This window comes from Salmo trutta, chromosome 20 (genome assembly GCF_901001165.1).
Source record: "Salmo trutta chromosome 20, fSalTru1.1, whole genome shotgun sequence".
NCBI classification, from domain to species: domain Eukaryota; kingdom Metazoa; phylum Chordata; class Actinopteri; order Salmoniformes; family Salmonidae; genus Salmo; species Salmo trutta.
The window spans coordinates 946,745-970,314 of NC_042976.1; the positions used below are offsets into that span (position 1 = coordinate 946,745).

General features: G+C 46.4%; 1 protein-coding gene across 1 annotated transcript in view; it reads left to right on the top strand.

The window, feature by feature from the left end:
- Positions 1-23,570, top strand: part of map3k13 (mitogen-activated protein kinase kinase kinase 13) — a 110,328-nt gene that overhangs the window by 67,869 nt on the left and 18,889 nt on the right. Inside the window, exons 2-8 of the mRNA XM_029701949.1 lie at positions 177-866; positions 1,719-1,902; positions 14,075-14,266; positions 17,046-17,204; positions 20,887-21,045; positions 21,245-21,353; positions 21,822-21,931. Coding sequence (XP_029557809.1) covers positions 248-866; positions 1,719-1,902; positions 14,075-14,266; positions 17,046-17,204; positions 20,887-21,045; positions 21,245-21,353; positions 21,822-21,931 — 1,532 coding nt within the window. The 5' untranslated portion in view covers positions 177-247. The remainder of the gene's footprint in view (positions 1-176; positions 867-1,718; positions 1,903-14,074; positions 14,267-17,045; positions 17,205-20,886; positions 21,046-21,244; positions 21,354-21,821; positions 21,932-23,570) is intronic.

A 23,570-nucleotide genomic window follows, 5' to 3' on the forward strand; every position in this document is an offset into this window, starting at 1 on the left:
CTCCCCCACCCCCCCTCTCTCTCTCTCTCCCCCACCCTCCCCCCCCCCTCCCCTTCTCTCTCTCTCTCCCCCCACCCTCCCCTTCTCTCTCCCTCTCTCTCTCTCCCCCACCCTCCCCTTCTCTCTCTCTCTCTCTCTCTCCCCCACCCTCCCCTTCTCTCTCTCTCTCTCTGCAGGTGACTCCCTGTATTCAGAGAACCGCTCCTGTCAGGAACGGCCTCTCTCTGTCCGCGTCGCTGGGCGGCCCATGCTCCCGCAGTGCACCATGGGTAGCTCTCCAGAGGTGCTGTCATGGGCGTCGTGCCCCAGCCTGCTTGTTGGCAAGCTGAAGGAGGAGCTAAAGAACACTGTGGTGGGGGACAGTGTTAAGAAAACTTCCTCTCCCAACACGCCAGCCCCTCCCCTTCCTCTTCCTCCCCAGATCATCACAGATCTAGCTCCTCCCACACACCTCCTGGTTCCCCTGATGACGCTCGCCCCACCCCCAGGCCAGGACGAGGAGGCTGTGCTGGGCACCAGCCCACCAATCACAGCGCTCAGTGAGGACTCTGGGCGGGAGCAGAGACACTTTGACAACAGCGTGCTCCAATTTCAGGAGCACGAGGAGGCGGAGTCACCGGCATCATGTGACCAGGAGGGGTGTGGCAGCGAGGGCGAGGGGACAAGGGAAGGGTTGTGTCCCATCCACCAACACAGCCCCGGGTCTGGAACACACAACCACCCTCATCCTCATGACGACATCAAACTGCACTTCCACAGAGCCCCGGGGGCAGGGGGCTTCCTGGAGGGCCTGTTCGGATGTCTGCGGCCCGTCTGGAATATCATCGGGAAAACCTACAGCACGGAATACAAGCTGCAGCAGCAAGGTACACACTGCCCACTGCTGCAGAGGTTAGGGTCAGGTTTAGGGTCAGGTTTAGGGGTTAGGGTTAGGGGTTAGGGTCATGGGTTAGGGGTTAGGGTCAGGGTTAGGGTCAGGGTTAGGGGTTAAGGGTCAGGGTTAGGGGTTAGGGTTAGGGGTTAGGGTCAGGGTTAGGGGTCAGGGTTAGGGTCAGGGGTTAGGGTTAGGGGTCAGGGGTTAGGGTCAGGAGTTAGGGTCAGGGTTAGGGTCAGGGGTTAGGGTCAGGGTCAGGGTTAGGGGTTAGGGTCAGGGTTAGGGTCAGGGTTAGGGGTTAGGGTCAGGGGTTAGGGTCAGGGTTAGGGGTTAGGGTCAGGGGTTAGGGGTCAGGGTTAGGGGTTATGGTTAGGGGTTAGGGTCAGGGTCAGGGTCAGGGTCAGGGTTAGGGGTTAGGGTCAGGGTTAGGGTCAGGGTCAGGGTTAGGGTTAGGGTTAGGGGTCAGGGGTTAGGGTCAGGGGTTAGGGTCAGGGGTTAGGGTTAGGGTTAGTGTTTAGGGTTAGGGGTCGGGGCTAGGGGTTGGGGTTAGGGGTTAGGGTCAGGGGTCAGGGTCAGGGGTCAGGGGTTAGGGTCAGGGGTTAGGGGTCAGGGGTTAGGGTCAGGGGTTAGGGGTTAGGGTCAGGGGTTAGGGGTCAGGGGTTAGTGTTAGGGTTAGAGGTTAGGGTCAGGGTCAGGGGTTAGGGGTTAAGGTCAGGGTTAGGGGGTAGAGGTGAAATCCTAGGTGTCTGTAACATGTCTGTCTGTCCGTCTGTCTGTCTGTCCTCTCTAGACATGTGGGAGGTCCCATTAGTAACATGTCTGTCTGTCTGTGTGTCCTCTCTAGACATGTGGGAGGTCCCGTTTGAGGAGATCTCTGAGCTGCAGTGGCTGGGCAGCGGGGCGCAGGGTGCTGTCTTCCTGGGGAAGCTCCATGGCAGCGAGGTGGCCATCAAGAAGGTCCGTGAGCAGAAGGAGACAGACATCAAACACCTGAGGAAGCTCAAACACCCCAACATCATCGGCTTCAAGTAGGTTCACGACCCCTGACCCTAACCCGATCCCTACCACTACCACTAACCCTAACCCGACCCCTACCACTACCCCTACCCCTAACCCGACATCATCGGCATCAAGTAGGTCCACTAACCCTAACACTAACCCTAATACTAACCCAATATCATCGGCTTCAAGTAGGTCCATTCAGAGCGTTTTGCTCTCTGAACACTCTGGCCAAGGAGGGTTGATCCGAGCGTTCTGACCTCACCACGGCAGTCAAACACCCAAGCTAACTGGCTAACATTTGCTAGCAACTTCCAGACACATAATGAGAGAACACCTCACTCTGACCATTTAACTCTCCCTAGCAGAGCTGGTTAGGCTGTTTTCATGTTATCCAGAGCGTTGGTGACTGGAACTGTGCTGCTGGCAACAATTTAATTATGTTTTTTTGCCGACGTTTACTGACAACGGCCATATTCAACGGGTGTTGAGCGTTTGTAAATTCGGTCAGTTATTATGTACTCTGGCACACTCAGACGAAAGTCTTTTGTTAAGACATGTAGCTAGCTAGATAGCTAAACAATTAACCATAATCCCAACTCATGACGTTACTAACCTGCATGAATCTGCAGGTAGCTAACCAACCAGGTTCAATGTTAGCTAGCTAACATTAGGCTATAGCTTGCTAACATTAGGCTATAACTAGCTAACATTAGGCTATAGCTAGCTAACATTAGGTTATAGCTAGCTAACATTAGGCTATAGCTAGCTAACATTAGGTTATAGCTAGCTAACATTAGGCTATAGCTTGCTAACATTAGGCTATAGCTTGCTAACATTAGGCTATAGCTAGCTAACATTAGGCTATAGCTAGCTAACATTAGGCTATAGCTTGCTAACTAGGCTATAGCTTGCTAACATTAGGCTATAGCTTGCTAACATTAGGCTATAGCTTGCTAACATTAGGCTATAACTAGCTAAGCAAATGGCTCTGAGATACGAATAATAAGATCATACACGTAACATTAGCTAGCTAGCTAACAGTACACTTGAAATGAAAATACTTTGTCAAAATTAGAAACGTGTAATATCTGAAAATGTAGCTAGCTAGACTATCTTACCCGTATACATCCTGGTTGGACGCGTCTCCTGTCGGATGCCACGGTTGCCCTTAGTTTGAAGATGTAATCCAGAGACAGGTGTTTCCTCCATCTCTTTAGCTATCATACTCTAATTCCACTGATTTTCAAAACTCGGTCCTCCAGAAAGTGGAGAGCATAAACGTAGTGTTAGCTAGTGAGCCAGCCAGCTAATTTTAGCTAGCTAACGGTACACTTTAACTTGACATTAGGCGTATGCAGTTTTAATACGTGATACATTTTTTTAAAAAGCTGCGTTAGACAGTATTACCTAGACATACTGACCAGCTCAAATAGACAGAAGCGTGTTATATGACAGACCAATCCAAACTCTCGGCATGTCCAGCCCACTCATTATCTCAGCCAATCATGGGCTAGCGGGAAGGTTGCTTACCTTTTTCTGTGGCTAAACCAACTAGGCCCTTAATTTAACAGTTGTATTCGTATTTGCAGATGACATACAAGTTTGTTATTAAGGCACATGAAATTTCACATGTATTTCTGCCAAAAAAACGCATTTTGATAAGCTTACGTTCAAACGGCTCTCCTGTGAAGTAGTGACCCGCGACATGCGCTTAGTTTTCCTGAAACTGGAAGTTAAATTAGTTAAAGCAGGTCAGCCTTATCAGCATTTTTTTTTAAATGCAGTAAATGAGGCTGAATGATCTGTTTGGCTGCCAGACAAGGCTCTGCTGATAACCAGGTGTAGCAGTGGTAAGGATTCACTCCGTGGTGCTGAAAAGAAATCTCTGCTGTTGTCGAACAGTTTGTGGGCACCGTTTGTCACTGTTAATGTATTGTTTAGTGTTGTTGTGATTTTTGAGTTTGCCCCACTAAGATTTACATGCTAAAAATCGCCACCGACAAAGATACAGGCTTCTTTCCTAACTGAGAAGAAAACCGCTCAGGGATTTCACCATGAGGCCAATGGTGACTTTAAAACAGTTAAAGAGTTTAATGGCTGTTGTCGTGTCTTTGGGGTACCATTAAACTGAAGACATGTTTATCAATTAACTCCCTGTAATTATTATCACGCGATTAAACTGATTAATCGTGTAACTGTAATTAACTAGGAGATCGGGGCACCAAGGAAAATATTCAGATTACAAAGTTATAATTTTCCTAATATAACTTTCCTATATTATAATATTATATTATAGTATAGGCCGATTATCTTCTGGTTTAAATGGTGTATTTTACCTCGCATCCAGTCTCATTCCAAACGTCGTAAATAGTTGTATCTGCACGAACCCAGTCTTTACTAAAATCATCCATACATCAATTGTCTTAAAATCATTTATTTACTACACTAAGTAATTAACAGAAAACATACAAACAGTAATTATCGTCACAAAGAATTGGTAGAGGAATGTGCCCTTGTGGGCTAAACAGGCAGGTCGGCCTGTTGAACAATGGATCATAAAAGGTCAGCTGTGGAGGCACACAGAGTTCATTAATATTAACAATTGATATGCTAATCCTTTGCACATGAACGCTCACTCATTCGGGAACAATTGCAGTCAATATATATTTACGCTCAGTGTGTCGCCGGGATCCTTGTCGGAGCGTCGTTCTGTTGGAGAGTTTTGTCCGCGTTCTCTCTCTCTCTTGGTTAGAATGGATCTTTCAGAGCGACATTCATTAATGTCGTCATAGAATGGATGTTTCGTTGGTCTTCGTGTTCGATGATATAATTTACTTAGCTGCAGACTAATAATTAATATCAAAGACTTGTTCTTATTCTGTCGGTCTCGATAGTCTAAAAGTTAACCACGTGGTGTAGTTCACTTTCAGTAGAGGAATTGGATGGTAAAACCTATTGGCCAACTCACTAATGGAGTGGAGGCCTGGTCTGAAGAAAGTAAATCAGGGTATAGTTTTATAGTGAACATGTCACCTGGTCCTGTCTGTGTCCCTGGGGGGCGTGCCGATGACTGAGTTAAGCTTGGTACAGAAATACAATTCTATCACATTAACATCAGTACATAGCATCTCAATGTATTACAAATAGCTTTATCCTTATTAATACATTTTATACAACCATTATGATGCAAGTCTCATCGCTGAGGCTATTATATAAACAGTTTTATGGTAATATGGCTATATTGTCTCTTCTGAGTATCACAAAATTGTACCAAGTGGACCAGTTCGTAGCTGGATCCTTCACCAATCTTCCATACCTTCTCCAGAACACAAATGTCGCTCGGTTCTCCAATTCTATGAGTTGGAAGAATTTCCTTTGTCTCTCTATGAAACATGTGGTAGGAGATTCTCCTCTTAGAGTTTTTACAACCCTTTCACACAGGGCTTGGGTGGGGGTGCAAGGGGGAGGGGGTCAACTGTCCTCCCTGTACTCAAAGAGGCCAACGTCATGACACTGTGATAGGAGAAAACTGAGGATGGATCAATGACAGAGTGAAAAGAAGGAAGCCTGTACAGAATTAAAATATTAAAATATTCCAAAACACGCATCCTGTTTGTATTAAGGCACTAAAGTAAAACTGCAAAAAATGTGGCCTAAATACAAATCGTTATGTTTGGGGCAAATACAACACATCACTGAGCACCAGTCTTCATACTTTCAAATATGGTGGTAGCTGCATCATGTTATGTGTATGCTTGTCATCAACAAGGACTAGGGAGTTTTTAAGGATGAAAAGAAACGGAATAGAGCTAAGCACAGACAAAATCCTAGAGGAAAACCTTCTTCAGTCTGCTTTCCAACAGACACTGGGTAACGCCCTGGCCATAGAGAGGGGTTTTTGTTCTTTATTTTGGTTAGGCCAGGGTGTTACATTGGGTGGGCGTTCTATGTTCTTTTTCTAGGTTTTTTGTATTTCTTTGTTTTGGGCCGTGTGTGACTCCTAATCAGGCACAGCTGAAGTTCGTTGTTGTTGATTGGGAGTCACACATAAGGAGCAGGTTTTTCCTTTGGGTTTTGTGGGGGATTGTTTTCTGTTTTGCTCATTAGGGACCAGACAGGACTGTTTGCTGTCGTTGCTATCGAGTGTTTTGTTTTGTAGTGGTTCATTTTTATTAAATATCAAGATGAACACACAACCTCCGCTGCATCTTGGTTTTCTTGCAACAACGTCCGTTACACACTGGGAGACAAATTACCTTTCAGCAGGACAATAACCTAAAACACAAGGCCAAATATACACTGGAGTTGCTTATCAAGATGACAATCAATGTTCCTGAGAGCCCTAATTACAGTTTTGACTTAAATCTGCCTGAAAATGGCTGTCTAGCAATGACAACCCACTTGACAGAGCTTGAAGAATAAAAAAAAAAAGTAATATGCAAATATTGTACAATCCAGGTGTGCGAAGTTCTTAGAGACTTACCCAGAAAGACTCACAGCTGTAATCGCTGCCAAACATGTATTGACTCAGGGGTATGAATACTTACATACAGTGAGGGGGGAAAAGTATTTGATCCCCTGCTGATTTTGAACGTTTGCCCACTGACAAAGAAATGATCAGTCTATAATTTGAATGGTAGGTTTATTTGAACAGTGAGAGACAGAATAACAACAAAAAAATCCAGAAAAACGCATGTCAAAAATGTTATAAAATGATTTGCATTTTAATGAGGGAAATAAGTATTTGACCCCCTCTCAATCAGAAAGATTTCTGGCTCCCAGGTGTCTTTTACACAGGTAACGAGCTGAGATTAGGAGCACACTCTTAAAGGGAGTGCTCCTAATCTCAGTTTGTTACCTGTATAAAAGACACCTGTCCACAGAAGCAATCAATCAATCAGATTCCAAACTCTCCACCATGGCCAAGACCAAAGAGCTCTCCAAAGATGTCAGGGACAAGATTGTAGACCTACACAAGGCTGGAATGGGCTACAAGACCATCGCCAAGCAGCTTGGTGAGAAGGTGACAACAGTTGGTGCGATTATTCGCAAATGGAAGAAACACAAAAGAACTGTCAATCTCCCTCGGCCTGGGGCTCCATGCAAGATCTCACCTCGTGGAGTTGCAATGATCATGAGAACGGTGAGGAATCAGCCCAGAACTACACGGGAGGATCTTGTCAATGATGTCAAGGCAGCTGGGACCATAGTCATCAAGAAAACAATTGGTAACACACTACGCCGTGAAGGACTGAAATCCTGCAGCGCCCGCAAGGTCCCCCTGCTCAAGAATACATATACATGCCCGTCTGAAGTTTGCCAATGAACATCTGAATGATTCAGAGGACAACTGGGTGAAAGTGTTGTGGTCAGATGAGACCAAAATGGAGCTCTTTGGCATCAACTCAACTCGCCGTGTTTGGAGGAGGAGGAATGCTGCCTATGACCCCAAGAACACCATCCCCACCGTCAAACATGGAGGTGGAAACATTATGCTTTGGGGGTGTTTTTCTGCTAAGGGGACAGGACAACTTCACCGCATCAAAGGGACGATGGACGGGGCCATGTACTGTCAAATCTTGGGTGAGAACCTCCTTCCCTCAGCCAGGGCATTGAAAATGGGTCGTGGATGGGTATTCCAGCATGACAATGACCCAAAACACACGGCCAAGGCAACAAAAGAGTGGCTCAAGAAGAAGCACATTAAGGTCCTGGAGTGGCCTAGACAGTCTCCAGACCTTAATCCCATAGAAAATCTGTGTAGGGAGCTAAAGGTTCGAGTTGCCAAACGTCAGCCTCGAAACCTTAATGACTTGGAGAAGATCTGCAAAGAGGAGTGGGACAAAATCCCTCCTGAGATGTGTGCAAACCTGGTGGCCAACTACAAGAAACGTCTGACCTCTGTGATTGCCAACAAGGGTTTTGCCACCAAGTACTAAGTCATGTTTTGCAGAGGGGTCAAATACTTATTTCCCTCATTAAAATACAAATCATTTATAAAAAATTTTACATGCGTTTTTCTGGATTTTTTTATTGTTATTCTGTCTCACTGTTCAAATAAACCTACCATTAAAATTATAGACTGATCATTTCTTTGTCAGTGGGCAAACGTACAAAATCAGCAGGGGATCAAATACTTTTTCCCCCTCACTGTAGATTCAATATTTCTATATTTAATTTGCAATAAATTTGCAAAAGAAATCTAAAAACATGCTTTTCCTTTGTCATTATAGCGATTTGTGCATAGATGGGTGAGAAAGAACATCAGTTCAGGCTGTCAGGCATCAACATGTGGAATAAGTCAAGGGGATTGAATTCAGGCTGTCACACAACAACATGTGGAATAAGTCAAGGGGATTGAATTCAGGCTGTCACACAACAACATGTGGAATAAGTCAAGGGGATTGAATTCAGGCTGTCACACAACAACATGTGGAATAAGTCAAGGCGTATGAATTCAGGCTGTCACACAACAACATGTGGAATAAGTCAAGGCGTATGAATTCAGGCTGTCACACACCAACATGTGGAATAAGTCAAGGCGTATGAATTCAGGCTGTCACACACCAACATGTGGAATAAGTCAAGGGGATTGAATTCAGGCTGTCACACACCAACATGTGGAATAAGTCAAGGGGTATGATCAGGCTGTCTCACACCAACATGTGGAATAAGTCAAGGGGATTGAATTCAGGCTGTCACACACCAACATGTGGAATAAGTCAAGGGGTATGATCAGGCTGTCTCACACCAACATGTGGAATAAGTCAAGGGGATTGAATTCAGGCTGTCACACACCAACATGTGGAATAAGTCAAGGGGTATGAATTCAGGCTGTCTCACACCAACATGTGGAATAAGTCAAGGGGATTGAATTCAGGCTGTCACACACCAACATGTGGAATAAGTCAAGGGGATTGAATTCAGGCTGTCACATACCAACATGTGGAATAAGTCAAGGGGATTGAATTCAGGCTGTCACACACCAACATGTGGAATAAGTCAAGGGGTATGAATTCAGGCTGTCTCACACCAACATGTGGAATAAGTCAAGGGGTATGAATTCAGGCTGTCACACACCAACCAACATGTGGAATAAGTCAAGGGGTATGAATTCAGGCTGTCACACACCAACCAACATGTGGAATAAGTCAAGGGGATTGAATTCAGGCTGTCACACACCAACATAGATACTAATACTTTACAACGGAACGATTTGACTAGTGCAGTGTTGGCTAGCTAGCTACATAGTTGTCTTTGTCATAGCTTGATAATTGTGTAGTTTAGTAATTACCGAGGTTAGCTAGCCAGCTATTGCCGTCCCCCGCGACGCCATTTTTCCAAACCCAGCCAACTATTACCGACGAGTAACACTGTAGAAACTAAATACATTACAAAGGAACGTCTTGATTAGTGTTATGTTAGCTAGCTACAAAGTTGCTTTTGTATCATGACAAGGTGTAGTACTGAAACTATCGAGGTCACCTAGCCAGCTACACCTAGCCAGCTACACGTTCAAACAAAGTCAACAACGCAGCCACTGCTAGCTAGCCTACTCCACCAGCCAGCAGTACTGTGTCATTTTAGTCAATAAGATTTTTTGCAACGTAAGCTTAACTTTCTGAACATTCGAGACGTGTAGTCCACTTGTCATTCCAATCTCCTTTGCATTAGCGTAGCCTCTTCTGTAGCTTGTCAACTATGTGTCTGTCTATCCCAGTTCTCTCCCCTCTGCACAGGCCATACAAACGCTCCACACCGCGTGGCCGCTGCCACTCTAACCTGGTGGTCCCAGCGCGCACGACCCACGTGGAGTTCCAGGTCTCCGGCAGCCTCTGGAACTGCCGGTCTGCGGCCAACAAGGCTGAGTTCATCTCAGCCTATGCTACCCTCCAGTCCCTAGACTTCCTGGCACTGACGGAAACATGGATTACCACAGATAACACTGCTACTCCTACTGCTCTCTCCTCGTCTGCCCACGTGTTCTCGCATACCCCTAGAGCATCGAGCCAGCGGGGTGGTGGCACTGGAATCCTCATCTCTCCCAAGTGGACATTCTCTCTTTCTCCCCTGACCCATCTGTCTATCTCCTCATTTGAATTCCATGCTGTCACAGTTACCAGCCCTTTCAAGCTTAACATCCTCATCATTTATCGCCCTCCAGGTTCCCTTGGAGAGTTCATCAATGAGCTTGACGCCTTGATAAGTTCCTTCCCTGAGGATGGCTCACCTCTCACAGTTCTGGGTGACTTTAACCTCCCCACGTCTACCTTCGACTCATTCCTCTCTGCCTCCTTCTTTCCACTCCTCTCCTCTTTTGACCTCACCCTCTCACCTTCCCCCCCTACTCACAAGGCAGGCAATACGCTTGACCTCATCTTTACTAGATGCTGTTCTTCCACTAATCTCATTGCAACTCCCCTCCAAGTCTCCGACCACTACCTTGTATCCTTTTCCCTCTCGCTCTCATCAAAAACTTCTCACTCTGCCCCTACTCGGATGGTATTGCGCCGTCCCAACCTTCGCTCTCTCTCTCCCGCTACTCTCTCCTCTTCCATCCTATCATCTCTTCCCTCTGCTCAAACCTTCTCCAACCTATCTCCTGATTCTGCCTCCTCAACCCTCCTCTCCTCCCTCTCTGCATCCTTTGATTTTCTCTGTCCCCTATCCTCCAGGCCGGCTCGGTCCTCCCCTCCTGCTCCGTGGCTCGACGACTCACTGCGAGCTCACAGAACAGGGCTCCGGGCAGCCGAGCGGAAATGGAGGAAAACTCGCCTCCCTGCGGACCTGGCATCCTTTCACTCCCTCCTCTCTACATTTTCCTCTTCTGTCTCTGCTGCTAAAGCCACTTTCTACCACTCTAAATTCCAAGCATCTGCCTCTAACCCTAGGAAGCTTTTTGCTACCTTCTCCTCCCTCCTGAATCCTCCTCCCCCCCCCCCCCCCCTCCTCCCTCACTGCGGATGACTTCGTCAACCATTTTGAAAAGAAGGTTGACGACATCCGATCCTCGTTTGCTAAGTCAAGCGACACCGCTGGTCCTGCTCACACTGCCCTACCCTGTGCTTTGACCTCTTTCTCCCCTCTCTCTCCAGATGAAATCTCGCGTCTTGTGACCGGCCGGCCGCCCAACAACCTGCCCACTTGACCCTATCCCCTCCTCTCTTCTCCAGACCATTTCCGGAGACCTTCTCCCCTACCTCACCTCGCTCATCAACTCATCCTTGACCGCTGGCTACGTCCCTTCCGTCTTCAAGAGAGCGAGAGTTGCACCCCTTCTGAAAAAACCTACACTCGATCCCTCCGATGTCAACAACTACAGACCAGTATCCCTTCTTTCTTTTCTCTCCAAAACTCTTGAACGTGCCGTCCTTGGCCAGCTCTCCTGCTATCTCTCTCAGAACGACCTTCTTGATCCTAATCAGTCAGGTTTCAAGACTGGGCATTCAACTGAGACTGCTCTTCTCTGTGTCACGGAGGCTCTCCGCACTGCTAAAGCTAACTCTCTCTCCTCTGCTCTCATCCTTCTAGACCTATCTGCTGAATTTGATACTGTGAACCATCAGATCCTCCTCTCCACCCTCTCCGAGCTGGGCATCTCCGGCGCGGCCCACGCTTGGATTGCGTCCTACCTGACAGGTCGCTCCTACCAGGTGGCGTGGCGAGAATCTGTCTCCGCACCACGTGCTCTCACCACTGGTGTCCCCCAGGGCTCTGTTCTAGGCCCTCTCCTATTCTCGCTATACACCAAGTCACTTGGCTCTGTCATATCCTCACACGGTCTCTCCTATCATTGCTATGCAGACGACACACAATTAATCTTCTCCTTTCCCCCTTCTGACAACCAGGTGGCGAATCGCATCTCTGCATGTCTGGCAGACATATCAGTGTGGATGACGGATCACCACCTCAAGCTGAACCTCGACAAGACGGAGCTGCTCTTCCTCCCGGGGAAGGACTGCCCGTTCCATGATCTCACCATCACGGTTGACAACTCCCTTGTGTCCTCCTCCCAGAGTGCTAAGAACCTTGGCGTGATCCTGGACAACACCCTGTCGTTCTCCACTAACATCAAGGCGGTGACCCGATCCTGTAGGTTCATGCTCTACAACATTCGCAGAGTACGACCCTGCCTCACACAGGAAGCGGTGCAGGTCCTAATCCAGGCACTTGTCATCTCCCGTCTGGATTACTGCAACTCGCTGTTGGCTGGGCTCCCTGCCTGTGCCATCAAACCCCTACAACTCATCCAGAACGCCGCAGCCCGTCTGGTGTTCAACCTTCCCAAGTTCTCTCACGTCACCCCGCTCCTCCGCTCTCTCCACTGGCTTCCAGTTGAAGCTTGCATCCGCTACAAGACCATGGTGCTTGCCTATGGAGCTGTGAGGGGAACGGCACCTCCGTACCTTCAGGCTCTGATCAGGCCCTACACCCAAACAAGGGCACTGCGTTCATCCACCTCTGGCCTGCTCGCCTCCCTACCTCTGAGGAAGCACAGTTCCCGCTCAGCCCAGTCAAAACTGTTCGCTGCTCTGGCACCCCAATGGTGGAACAAGCTCCCTCACGACGCCAGGACAGCGGAGTCAATCACCACCTTCCGGAGACACCTGAAACCCCACCTCTTTAAGGAATACCTGGGATAGGATAAAGTAATCCTTCTAACCCCCCCCCCCTTTAAAAGATTTAGATGCACTATTGTAAAGTGGTTGTTCTACTGGATATTATAGGTGAATGCACCAATTTGTAAGTCGCTCTGGATAAGAGCGTCTGCTAAATGACTTAAATGTAAATGTAAATGTAACATGTGGAATAAGTCAAGGGGTATGAATTCAGGCTGTCACACAACAACATGTGGAATAAGTCAAGGGGTATGAATTCAGGCTGTCTCACACCAACATGTGGAATAAGTCAAGGGGTATGAATACTTTCTGAAGGGACTAACACAAACCCCACTTCTGCTGTCTGTCTGTCTGTCTGTCTGTCTGTCTGTCTGTCTGTCTGGTACACATCTATTCTACCTATTCTATCTCTTAAAGGGCCAGTAGCCTATTCTCTCTCTTAAAGGGCCAGTAGCCTATTCTATCTCTTAAAGGGCCAGTAGCCTATTCTAGCTCTTAAAGGGCCAGTAGCCTATTCTAGCTCTTAAAGGGCCAGTAGCCTATTCTAGCTCTTAAAGGGCCAGTAGCCTATTCTAGCTCTTGCTATTTATTCTGTTACCAATCAAATGTACATGTTAATAATAGTATTCTCTGATTACAATTATTATGTCTCATATTTTAACTAAATGCAATCTATTAGCTTCCAAAATGTAATTAGGTATATCTAGTGGTCCGATAATGCATTATGATTGAATAAGCTTGTCCTGCACTTTGTTAAAAACCCAGAGTGCACGTTGGGAAAAGATCTTGGTTCCTTTCTAAACATAGCAATGTGAATACAAAGAGGCCTCGGGCCACAAAATAGGTGAAGTGAAAAAGAGTTGAGTCGCCATTCAAGGCAAGAGCACTGTGAATACAGTGTGAATACAGAGACTGAGTTCTTTGGCTTTTTTTAATTATTTTTTTTCCCAGAGTTCACTTTAAAAAGAACTGAGATCAGTTATTTTAAAGAGGACTGTATGTGAAAACTCCCTGAGGGCATCAGGCAGAACTATTGTTCAGGTAGTTTTTGCTGTTGTCTGATTTGAAGTTATACCCTATAACCACGGAGAATATCATTTAGACATGTTTTCCAGTCTAATACTTGGCTTAATCTGTGTCTAGGAAATCAGCCCTAAATGTCTCTCTGTCAGTGTCGCCCTTCTGTAGAGCCCCCCAGCTCAGTGCTATTGTACCATTATGGTGTACTGTGTCACTTCTTTTTTACTTTGTAACTCATCCTCTCCTCTCCTCCTCTCTCTCCTCCCTCTCCTCCCTCTCTTGTCTCCTCCTCCTCCCTCTCCTCCCTCTCTTGTCTCCTTCTCTTCCCTCTCCTCCCTCTCCTTCCTCTCCTCCCTCTCTTGTCTCCTCCTCTTCCCTCTCCTCCCTCTCTTGTCTCCTTCTCCTCCTTCTCTTCCCTCTCCTCCCTCTCCTCCTCCTCTTCCCTCTCCTCCCTCTCTTGTCTCTCTTCTCCTTCTCTTCCCTCTCTTGTCTCCTTCTCCTCTCCCTCCTCCCCTCCTTCTCCTCCCTCTCCTCCCTCTCTTGTCTCTCTCCTCTCCAGGGGTGTGTGCACCCAGGCTCCGTGCTACTGTATCTTAATGGAGTATTGTTCCCAGGGCCAGCTCTATGAGGTTCTGAGGGCTGGACGGAAGGTAACCCCCAGACTGCTGGTGGACTGGGCCTCAGGGATCGCCTCTGGGATGAACTACCTGCACCTTCACAAGATCATACACAGAGACCTCAAGTCCCCCAAGTGAGTGTCCATATCCCAACCCTCCCCTAACCCTCCCCCAACGCTCCAATAACCCTCCCCCAACCCTCCCCTAACCCCAACCCTCCCCCAACCCTCCCCTAACCCCAACCCTCCCCTCCCCCAACCCTCCCCTAACCCTCCCCCAACCATCCCCCAACCCTCCCCAATGGCTTCTTCCTTGCTGAGCGGCCTTTCAGGTTACGTCGATACAGGTCTCGTTTTACTGTGGATATAGATACTTTTGTATCTGTTTCCTCCAGCATCTCCACAAGGTCCTTTGTCCTTTGCTGTTGTTCTGGGATTGATTTGCACTTTTCGCACCAAAGTACGTTCATCTCTAGGAGACAGAACGCGTCTCCTTCCTGAGCGGTATGACGGCTGCGTACTATTGTTTGTACAGATGAACGTGGTACCTTCAGGCATTTGGAAATTGCTCCCAAGGATGAACCAGACTTGTGGAGGTCCACCATTTTTTTCTGAGGTCTTGGCTGATTTCTTTAGATTTTCCCATGATGTCAAGCAAAAAGGCACTGAGTTAGAAGGTAGGCCTTGAAATACATCCACAGGTACACCTCCAATTGACTCAAATGATGTCAATTAGCCTATCAGAAGCTTTTAAAGCCATGACATAATTTTCTGGAATTTTCCAAGCTGTTTAAAGGCACAGTCAACTTAGTGTATGTAAACTTCTGACCCACTGGAATTGTAATACAGTGAATTATAAGTGAAATAATCTGTCTAAACAATTGCTGGAAAAATGACTTGTGTCATGCACAATGTAGATGTCCTAACCGACTTGCCAAAACTATAGTTTGTTAACAAGAAATTTGTGGAGTGGTTGAAAAACGAGTTTTAATGACTCCAACCTAAGTGTATGTTAATGTTATGTTAACTTCCAACTTCAACTGTATATACTGTACAGAATCAATGTGCGTGGGTCGAGGTAATTGAGCTACACACCTCCCTGAGCACTCTCGCGACCACCCCAGGAGAGCCCTCTGATGCCATGAAATAGTGAGATCATGACAGACCAACCAGGGTAGGTCCAGCACCACGGGAAACGCAGGAGAATCAATAAGGAAGAGACTGATTCTCTCCTTATGACCCTCCTGCGTAACCATGTCTAGTGGAGCGGTGGCCTCACTAGTCAGCCCTGACCCTAATGGTCGACTATCTAGGGCGTGCACAGGGAAAGGGCATATCCACAGCAACAAGGGGGATCCCTAAACTATGGGCAAATGAACGGTCAATAAAATTCCCAGCTGCGCCTGAATCTACGAGCTCTTTATGCTGGGAATGCGGGGAAAAACTCAGGAAATGTAATAAATACATACATTACATGTGGGCAACAGGGGGCTCTGGGTGAGCCTGGTGCCGACAGGGGGCTCTGGGTGAGCCTGCCTGCTGGCTCGACTCCCTGAGGAACCCCCCAGCACCGACCAGCAGTGTGCCCTCTGGTCTCCTCCGGTCACATGGGATGGAACTGGCAGGCCCTGATCCGGACGTCCTCGGGTAGCCAGCAGGTTGTCCTGTGATGGACAGTGAGGGTGGTGTCTCGACAGGCCAACTCCCGACGGACGTCCTCGGGTAGCCAGCAGGTTGTCCTGTGATGGACAGTGAGGGTGGTGTCTCGACAGGCCAACTCCCGACGGACGTCCTCGCGCCGGATCGATCAGGGCCTTGTCGTTTCATCCCACGCTGGCGGCCATGGTCCGGAAGCCCAATGCGAAATGACAAAGAAATGATCAGTTTATAATTTTAATGGTAGGTTTATTTGAACAGTGAGAGACAGAATTAACAATAACAACAAAAATATCCAGAAAAATGCATGTCAAAAATGTTAAAAATTGATTTGCATTTTAATGAGGGAAATAAGTATTTGACCCCCTCTCAATCAGAAAGATTTCTGGCTCCCAGGTGTCTTTTATACAGGTAACAATCAGAAAGATTTCTTCAGTAGTCAGCAGTATTAAACTCTGTTAATCAGCAGTATTAAACTCTTTTAATCAGCAGTATTAAACTCTGTTAATCAGCAGTATTAAACTCTGTTAATCAGCAGTATTAAACTCTGTTAATCAGCAGTATTAATCTCTGTTAGTCAGCAGTATTAAACCCTGTTAATCAGCAGTCAGCAGTATTAAACTCTGTTAGTCAGCAGTATTAAACTCTGTTAGTCAGCAGTCAGCAGTATTAAACTCTGTTAATCAGCAGTATTAAACTCTGTTAATCAGCAGTATTAAACTCTGTTAATCAGCAGTATTAAACTCTGTTAATCAGCAGTATTAATCTCTGTTAGTCAGCAGTATTAAACTCTGTTAATCAGCAGTCAGCAGTATTAAACTCTGTTAATCAGCAGTATTAAACTCTGTTAATCAGCAGTATTAAACTCTGTTAATCAGCAGTATTAAACTCTGTTAATCAGCAGTATTAAGACAGATACAGGAGGAATATGCTGTCGGTCGCTGTGACTTCCTGAACAGAATCATTACAATACAAAGACCTTCTGTCTGTCTGTCTGTCTGTCTGTCTGGACCGTCCGTCCGTCCGTCTCAAAGACCTGTCTGTCTCATGTTTTGGACAGCTGAGTCCTTTCACTACTGTCTGTGTGATGGGAAAGGAATCTTTGTCTGGCTGCAGAGTTGTATTTCTGTTCGAGTTTGTGCTTAGGTTTTATATTATGGACCAGTGTTGTTGACCAAATTCAGGTTATGAGTTATTGATGTTTTCTCCATCGAGGTCCTATTGTTTATGATGTCATGAGTCCCCTCTTCTACCTCAGTGTGCTGGTGACCCAACAAGATACCGTGAAGATCAGTGACTTCGGGACGTCCAAGGAGCTCAGCGATAAGAGTACTCAGATGTCGTTCGCTGGTACGGTGGCCTGGATGGCCCCAGAGGTCATCAGGAACGAACCGGTGTCTGAGAAAGTAGACATCTGGTGAGTACAACGATAAATAATCAAAAGAGAACCGTGACACACTCCCAGAAGCCCGGCTGGTGCGTAGAACCACCCGCAAATTCACACCAACAAAGAGGTGTAAAATGTTGCGTAAAGCTTATTTCATTATTCAAATGTTTTTAACTGTTTCACTGCATCAGGGATAGCATACCCAGACGTTTCGGCTTTACAGCCTTCTTCAGTGTGTAGGTACAATTTTCTTTAATTTAAAACAGCTGTGAGCGGACCAAGTCATTTGGTGTCACTCTAAAGTGGAAAGGTGGAATAGACGAGTCCAGAGTAGGTTTTCTTGATTCAACACAGTTCTCTATTGAGGGATTTCTGACAATACAAACACTCCAACACAGTCAATGAGAATCTCCAAAGGAACAACCTGCATCTTCTTTAGATGACACAGGATCACATTACGATTATCTTCAAACTATAACAACAATCACATTTCATCACCGTCTTAATGGATAGCACCTCTCTCTCCGTAGCCACTCTACAGAGATAGTTTATCTTCCTCCCTTCTTGCTGGTTCCATCCTCTCTCTTGTAGGGGAAAGAGAATATGTCATTATTACCGTCAGCTGTGCTTAATTGCCTCTGGTTACCTGGTCTCACATGCCTTGTTGGGCTACTATCCCTGAGCCCAGCCTGCCCTCTGGTGGTCCTTCCACACAGCATTTATAAAGAACAAACGATGAGCAGCAGGTGCTTCTAATCAGGGGTGCCACTCATCAGCCAATCAGGGACGCGGCCCTTCTAGTCTACCTGTATACGAATTAATCACAAAGAGGTAGAGAATTATAGGGTATGTATGCAAATCAATCGCCCCAGGTGTCCACTTACCTAAATACATCACATCAATTCATGAGATAGTCCACCACAAAGGACATCAGGTACAGCCGTTCATAAATATGTGGTGCAAACTCATGAACGATATGTAAAATCTGATATGGACAGTGTTCTTGTATAACAGTCTAAATGGGGCTTATACAAGGCATTCGGCAAGTGTTCAGACCCCTTCCCCTTTTTCCACATTACTGTTACGTTACAACCTTATGGATTTAAAAAACACATTCTCATCAATCAACGCACACTACCCCGTAATGACATCACAATACCCCGTAATGACATCACAATACCCCGTAATGACATCACACTACCCCGTAATGACATCACAATACCCCGTAATGACATCACAATACTCCGTAATGACATCACAATACCCCGTAATGACATCACAATACCCCGTAATGACATCACAATACCCCGTAATGACATCACAATACCCCGTAATGACATCACAATACCCCGTAATGACATCACAATACTCCGTAGACATCACAATACTCCGTAATGACATCACAATACCCCGTAAAGACATCACAATACCCCGTAATGACATCACAATACTCCGTAATGACATCACAATACCCCGTAATGACATCACAATACTCCGTAATGACATCACACTACCCCGTAATGACATCACACTACCCCGTAATGACATCACAATACTCCGTAATGACATCACAATACCCCGTAATGACATCACAATACCCTGTAATGACATCACAATACCCCGTAATGACATCACAATACCCCGTAATGACATCACAATACCCCATAATGACATCACAATACCCCGTAATGACATCACAATACCCCATAATGACAATGTGAAAATAGGTTTTTAGAAATGTTTGCAAATTTATTTAAAAAAATCATGCATCATGTTGTGAGGATGTTTTTCAAGGGGCAGGGACTGGGAGACTAGTCAGGATCAAGGGAAAGATGAACGGAGCAAAGTACACAGAGATCCTTGATGAAAACCTGCTCCTGAGCGCTCAGGACCTCAGACTGGGGTGAAGGTTCACCTTCCAATGGGACAACGACCCTAAGCACACAGCCAAGACAACGCAGGAGTGACTTCAGGACAAGTCTCTGAATGTCCTTGAGTGGTCCAGCCAGTGCCCGGACTTGAACCAGAACAAACATCTCTGGAGAGACCTGAAAATAGCTGTGCAGCGACGCTCCCCAACCAACCTGACAGAGCTTGAGAGGATCTGCAGAGAAGAATGGGAGAAACTCCCCAAATACAGGTGTGCCAAGCTTGTAGCGTCATACCCAAGAAGACTTGAGGCTGTAATCGCTGGCAAAGATGCTTTAACAAAGTACTGAGTCAAGGGTCTGAATACTTATGTAAATGTCATTTTTCATTTTTTTTATAAATTTGCAAAAATGTAAAGAAACCTGTTTTCACTTTGTCATTATGTGATATTGTGTGTAGATTGGTGAGGAAAAATTATTATTTCATCATTTTTTTAGAATAAGGCTGTAACGTAGCAAAATGTGGGAAAGGTCAAGGGGTCTGAACACTTTCCAAATGTCCTGTGGGGTTATGTTGGGAGGAAGTTAATATAGCGCAGTGTTTGTTAACCCTCTGTGAGGACTACAGGTGGTTTGGTGTGGTGTTATAATATCCTCTGTGTGGTCGGCAGGGCGTGGTGTTATAATATCCTCTGTGTGGTCGGCAGGGCGTTTGGCGTGGTGTTATAATATCCTCTGTGTGGTCGGCAGGGCGTGGTGTTATAATATCCTCTGTGTGGTCGGCAGGGCGTTTGGCGTGGTGTTATAATATCCTCTGTGTGGTCGGCAGGGCGTGGTGTTATAATATCCTCTGTGTGGTCGGCAGGTGGTTTGGCGTGGTGTTATAACATCCTCTGTGTGGTCGGCAGGGCGTGGTGTTATAATATCCTCTGTGTGGTCGGCAGGGCGTGGTGTTATAATATCCTCTGTGTGGTCGGCAGGGCATTTGGCGTGGTGTTATAACATCCTCTGTGTGGTCGGCAGGGCGTTTGGCATGGTGTTATAATATCCTCTGTGTGGTCGGCAGGGCGTTTGGCGTGGTGTTATAATATCCTCTGTGTGGTCGGCAGGTCGTTCGGCGTGGTGTTATAATATCCTCTGTGTGGTCGGCAGGGCGTTTGGCGTGGTGTTATAATATCCTCTGTGTGGTCAGCAGGGCGTTTGGCGTGGTGTTATGATATCCTCTGTGTGGTCGGCAGGGCGTGGTGGTTTGGCGTGGTGTTATAATATACCCTCTGTGTGGTCGGCAGGGCGTGGTGGTTTGGCGTGGTGTTATGATATCCTCTGTGTGGTTGGCAGGTTGTTCGGCGTGGTGTTATGATATCCTCTGTGTGGTTGGCAGGGCGTTTGGCGTGGTGTTATAATATCCTCTGTGTGGTCGGCAGGGCGTGGTGTTATAATATCCTCTGTGTGGTCGGCAGGTCGTTTGGCGTGGTGTTATGATATCCTCTGTGTGGTCGGCAGGGCGTGGTGGTTTGGCGTGGTGTTATAATATATCCTCTGTGTGGTCGGCGGGTCGTTCGGCGTGGTGTTATGATATCCTCTGTGTGGTCGGCAGGGCGTGGTGGTTTGGCGTGGTGTTATAATATATCCTCTGTGTGGTCGGCAGGGCGTGGTGGTTTGGCGTGGTGTTATAATATATCCTCTGTGTGGTCGGCGGGTCGTTCGGCGTGGTGTTATGATATCCTCTGTGTGGTCGGCAGGGCGTGGTGGTTTGGCGTGGTGTTATAATATATCCTCTGTGTGGTCGGCAGGGCGTGGTGGTTTGGCGTGGTGTTATAATATATCCTCTGTGTGGTCGGCAGGTCGTTTGGCGTGGTGTTATGGGAGCTGCTGACCGGAGAGATCCCCTATAAAGACGTGGACTCCTCGGCCATCATCTGGGGCGTTGGGAGCAACAGCCTTCACCTTCCCGTTCCCTCCACCTGTCCCGACGGGTTCAAGATCCTCATGAAGCAGACGTGGTGAGATACGTAGATCTGACATAGATATCACACACACCCCTGCGGATATTCTAGGTAATATCTGCCTTTATAATAACATGGATTCATGTAATCTCTCCGTCTCCTTCCTCTTTTTTTCCCGGTTTGTCTCCACTCCGCTCTCTTCTTCTTCTTCTCCTCTCTCTCTCTCCTTGCTGTTTGCCTTTCTCCTCCCCTCCAGGCAAGGGAAGCCCAGAAATCGTCCATCATTCCGTCAAATCTTGCTCCATCTGGACATTGCCTCTGCGGATATCCTGGGAGCTCCTCAGGAGACCTACTTCAAGTCTCAGGTGAGAACACGACCATTCTTATCCCCTAGCATACCTGTCCTTATAGACCATTCTAAGCCCCTAGCATACCTGTCCTTATAGACCATTCTAAGCCCCTAGAATACCTGTCCTTATAGACCATTCTAAGCCCCTAGCATACCTGTCCTTATAGACCATTCTAAGCCCCTAGCATACCTGTCCTTATAGACCATTCTAAGCCCCTAGCATACCTGTCCTTATAGACCATTCCAAGCCCCTAGCATACCTGTCCTTATAGACCATTCTAAGCCCCTAGCATACCTGTCCTTATAGACCATTCTTATCCCCTAGCATACCTGTCCTTATAGACCATTCTAAGCCCCTAGCATACCTGTCCTTATAGACCATTCTGAGCCCCTAGCATACCTGTCCTTATAGACCATTCTGAGCTATAGCCACCCTGTAGTGTGTGATTTGTAACCCTTTGTGTCCTGTTCCCCATTGTGTCAGTCTGAGTGGAGGGAGGAGGTGAGGAAACACTTTGAGAAGATCAAGTCTGAAGGAACCTGCATCCACCGATTGGATGAGGAGCTGATCAAACGCAGGAGAGATGAACTCAGGTAGGAGAGAGAGAGTTTGGAAATACAGTTGAAGAAGTCTGAAGTTTACATACACCTTAGCTAAATACATTGAAACTCAGTTTTTCACCATTCCTCACATTTAATCCTAGTAAAAAGTCCCTGTTTTAGGTCAGTTAGGATCACCACTTTATTTTAAAAATGTGAAATGTCAGAATAATAGTAGAGAATGATTTATTTCAGCTTTTATTTCTTTCATCACATTCCCAGTGGGTCAGAAGTTTACATTCACTCAATTAGTATTTGGTAGCATTGCCTTTAAATTGTTTAACTTGGGTCAAACGTTTTGGGTAGCCTTCCACAAGCTTCCCACAATAAGTTGGGTGAATTTTGGCCCATTCCTCCTGACAGAGCTGGTGTAACTGAGTCAGGTTTGTAGGCCTCCTTGCTCGCACACGCTTTTTCAGTTCTGCCCACAAATGTTCTATAGGATTGAGGTCAGGGCTTTGTGATGGCCACTCCAATACCTTGACTTTGTTGTCCTTAAGCTATTTTGCCACAACTTTGGAAGTATACTTCGGGTCATTGTCCATTTGGAAGACCCATTTGCGACCAAGCTTTAACTTCCTGACTGATGTCTTGAGATGTTGCTTCAATATATCCACATAATTTTCCCACCTCATGATGCCATCTATTTTCTGAAGAGCACCAGTCCCTCCTGCAGCAAAGCACCCCCACAACATGATGCTGCCACCCCCGTGCTTCACGGTTGGGATGGTGTTCTTCAGCTTGCAAGCCTCCCCCATTTTCCTCCAAACATAACGATGGTCATTATGGCCAAACAGTTCTATTTTTGTTTCATCAGACCAGAGGACATTTCTCCAAAAAGTACGATCTTTGTCCCCATGTGCAATTGCAAACCTTAGTCTGGCTTTTTTTATGGCGGTTTTGTAGAAGTGGCTTCTTCCTTGCTGAGCGGCCTTTCAGGTTATGTCGAAATAGGACTCGTTTTACTGTGGATATAGATACTTTTGTACCTGTTTCCTCCAGCATCTTCACAAGGTCCTTTGCTGTTGTTCTGGGATTGATTTGCACTTTTTTGCACCAAAGTACGTTCATGTCTAGGAGACAGAACGTGTCTCCTTCCTGAGCGGTATGGCGGCTGCGTGGTCCCATGGTGTTTATACTTGCATACTATTGTTCGTACAGTTGAACGTGGTACCTTCAGGCATTTGGAAATTGCTCCCAAGAATGAACCAGACTTGTGGAGGTCTACAAATTTTTTTCTGAGGTCTTGGCTGATTTCTTTTGAAGAGGCACTGAGTTAGAAGGTAGGCCTTGAAATACATCCACAGGTACACCTCCAATTGAATCAAATTATGTCAATTAGCCTATCAGAAGCTTCTAAAGCCATGACATAATTTTCTGGAATTTTCCAAGCTGTTTAAAGGCACAGTCAACTTAGTGTATGTAAACTTCAGACCCACTGGAATTGTGAAACAGTGAATTATAAGTGAAATAATCTGTCTGTAAACAATTGATGGAAAAATTACCTGTGTACATGCATGAAGTAGATGTCCTAACCGACTTGCCAAAACTATAGTTTGTTAACAAGAAATGTGTGGAGTGGTTGAAAAACGAGTTTTAATGACTCCAACCTAAGTGTATGTAAACTTCCCAC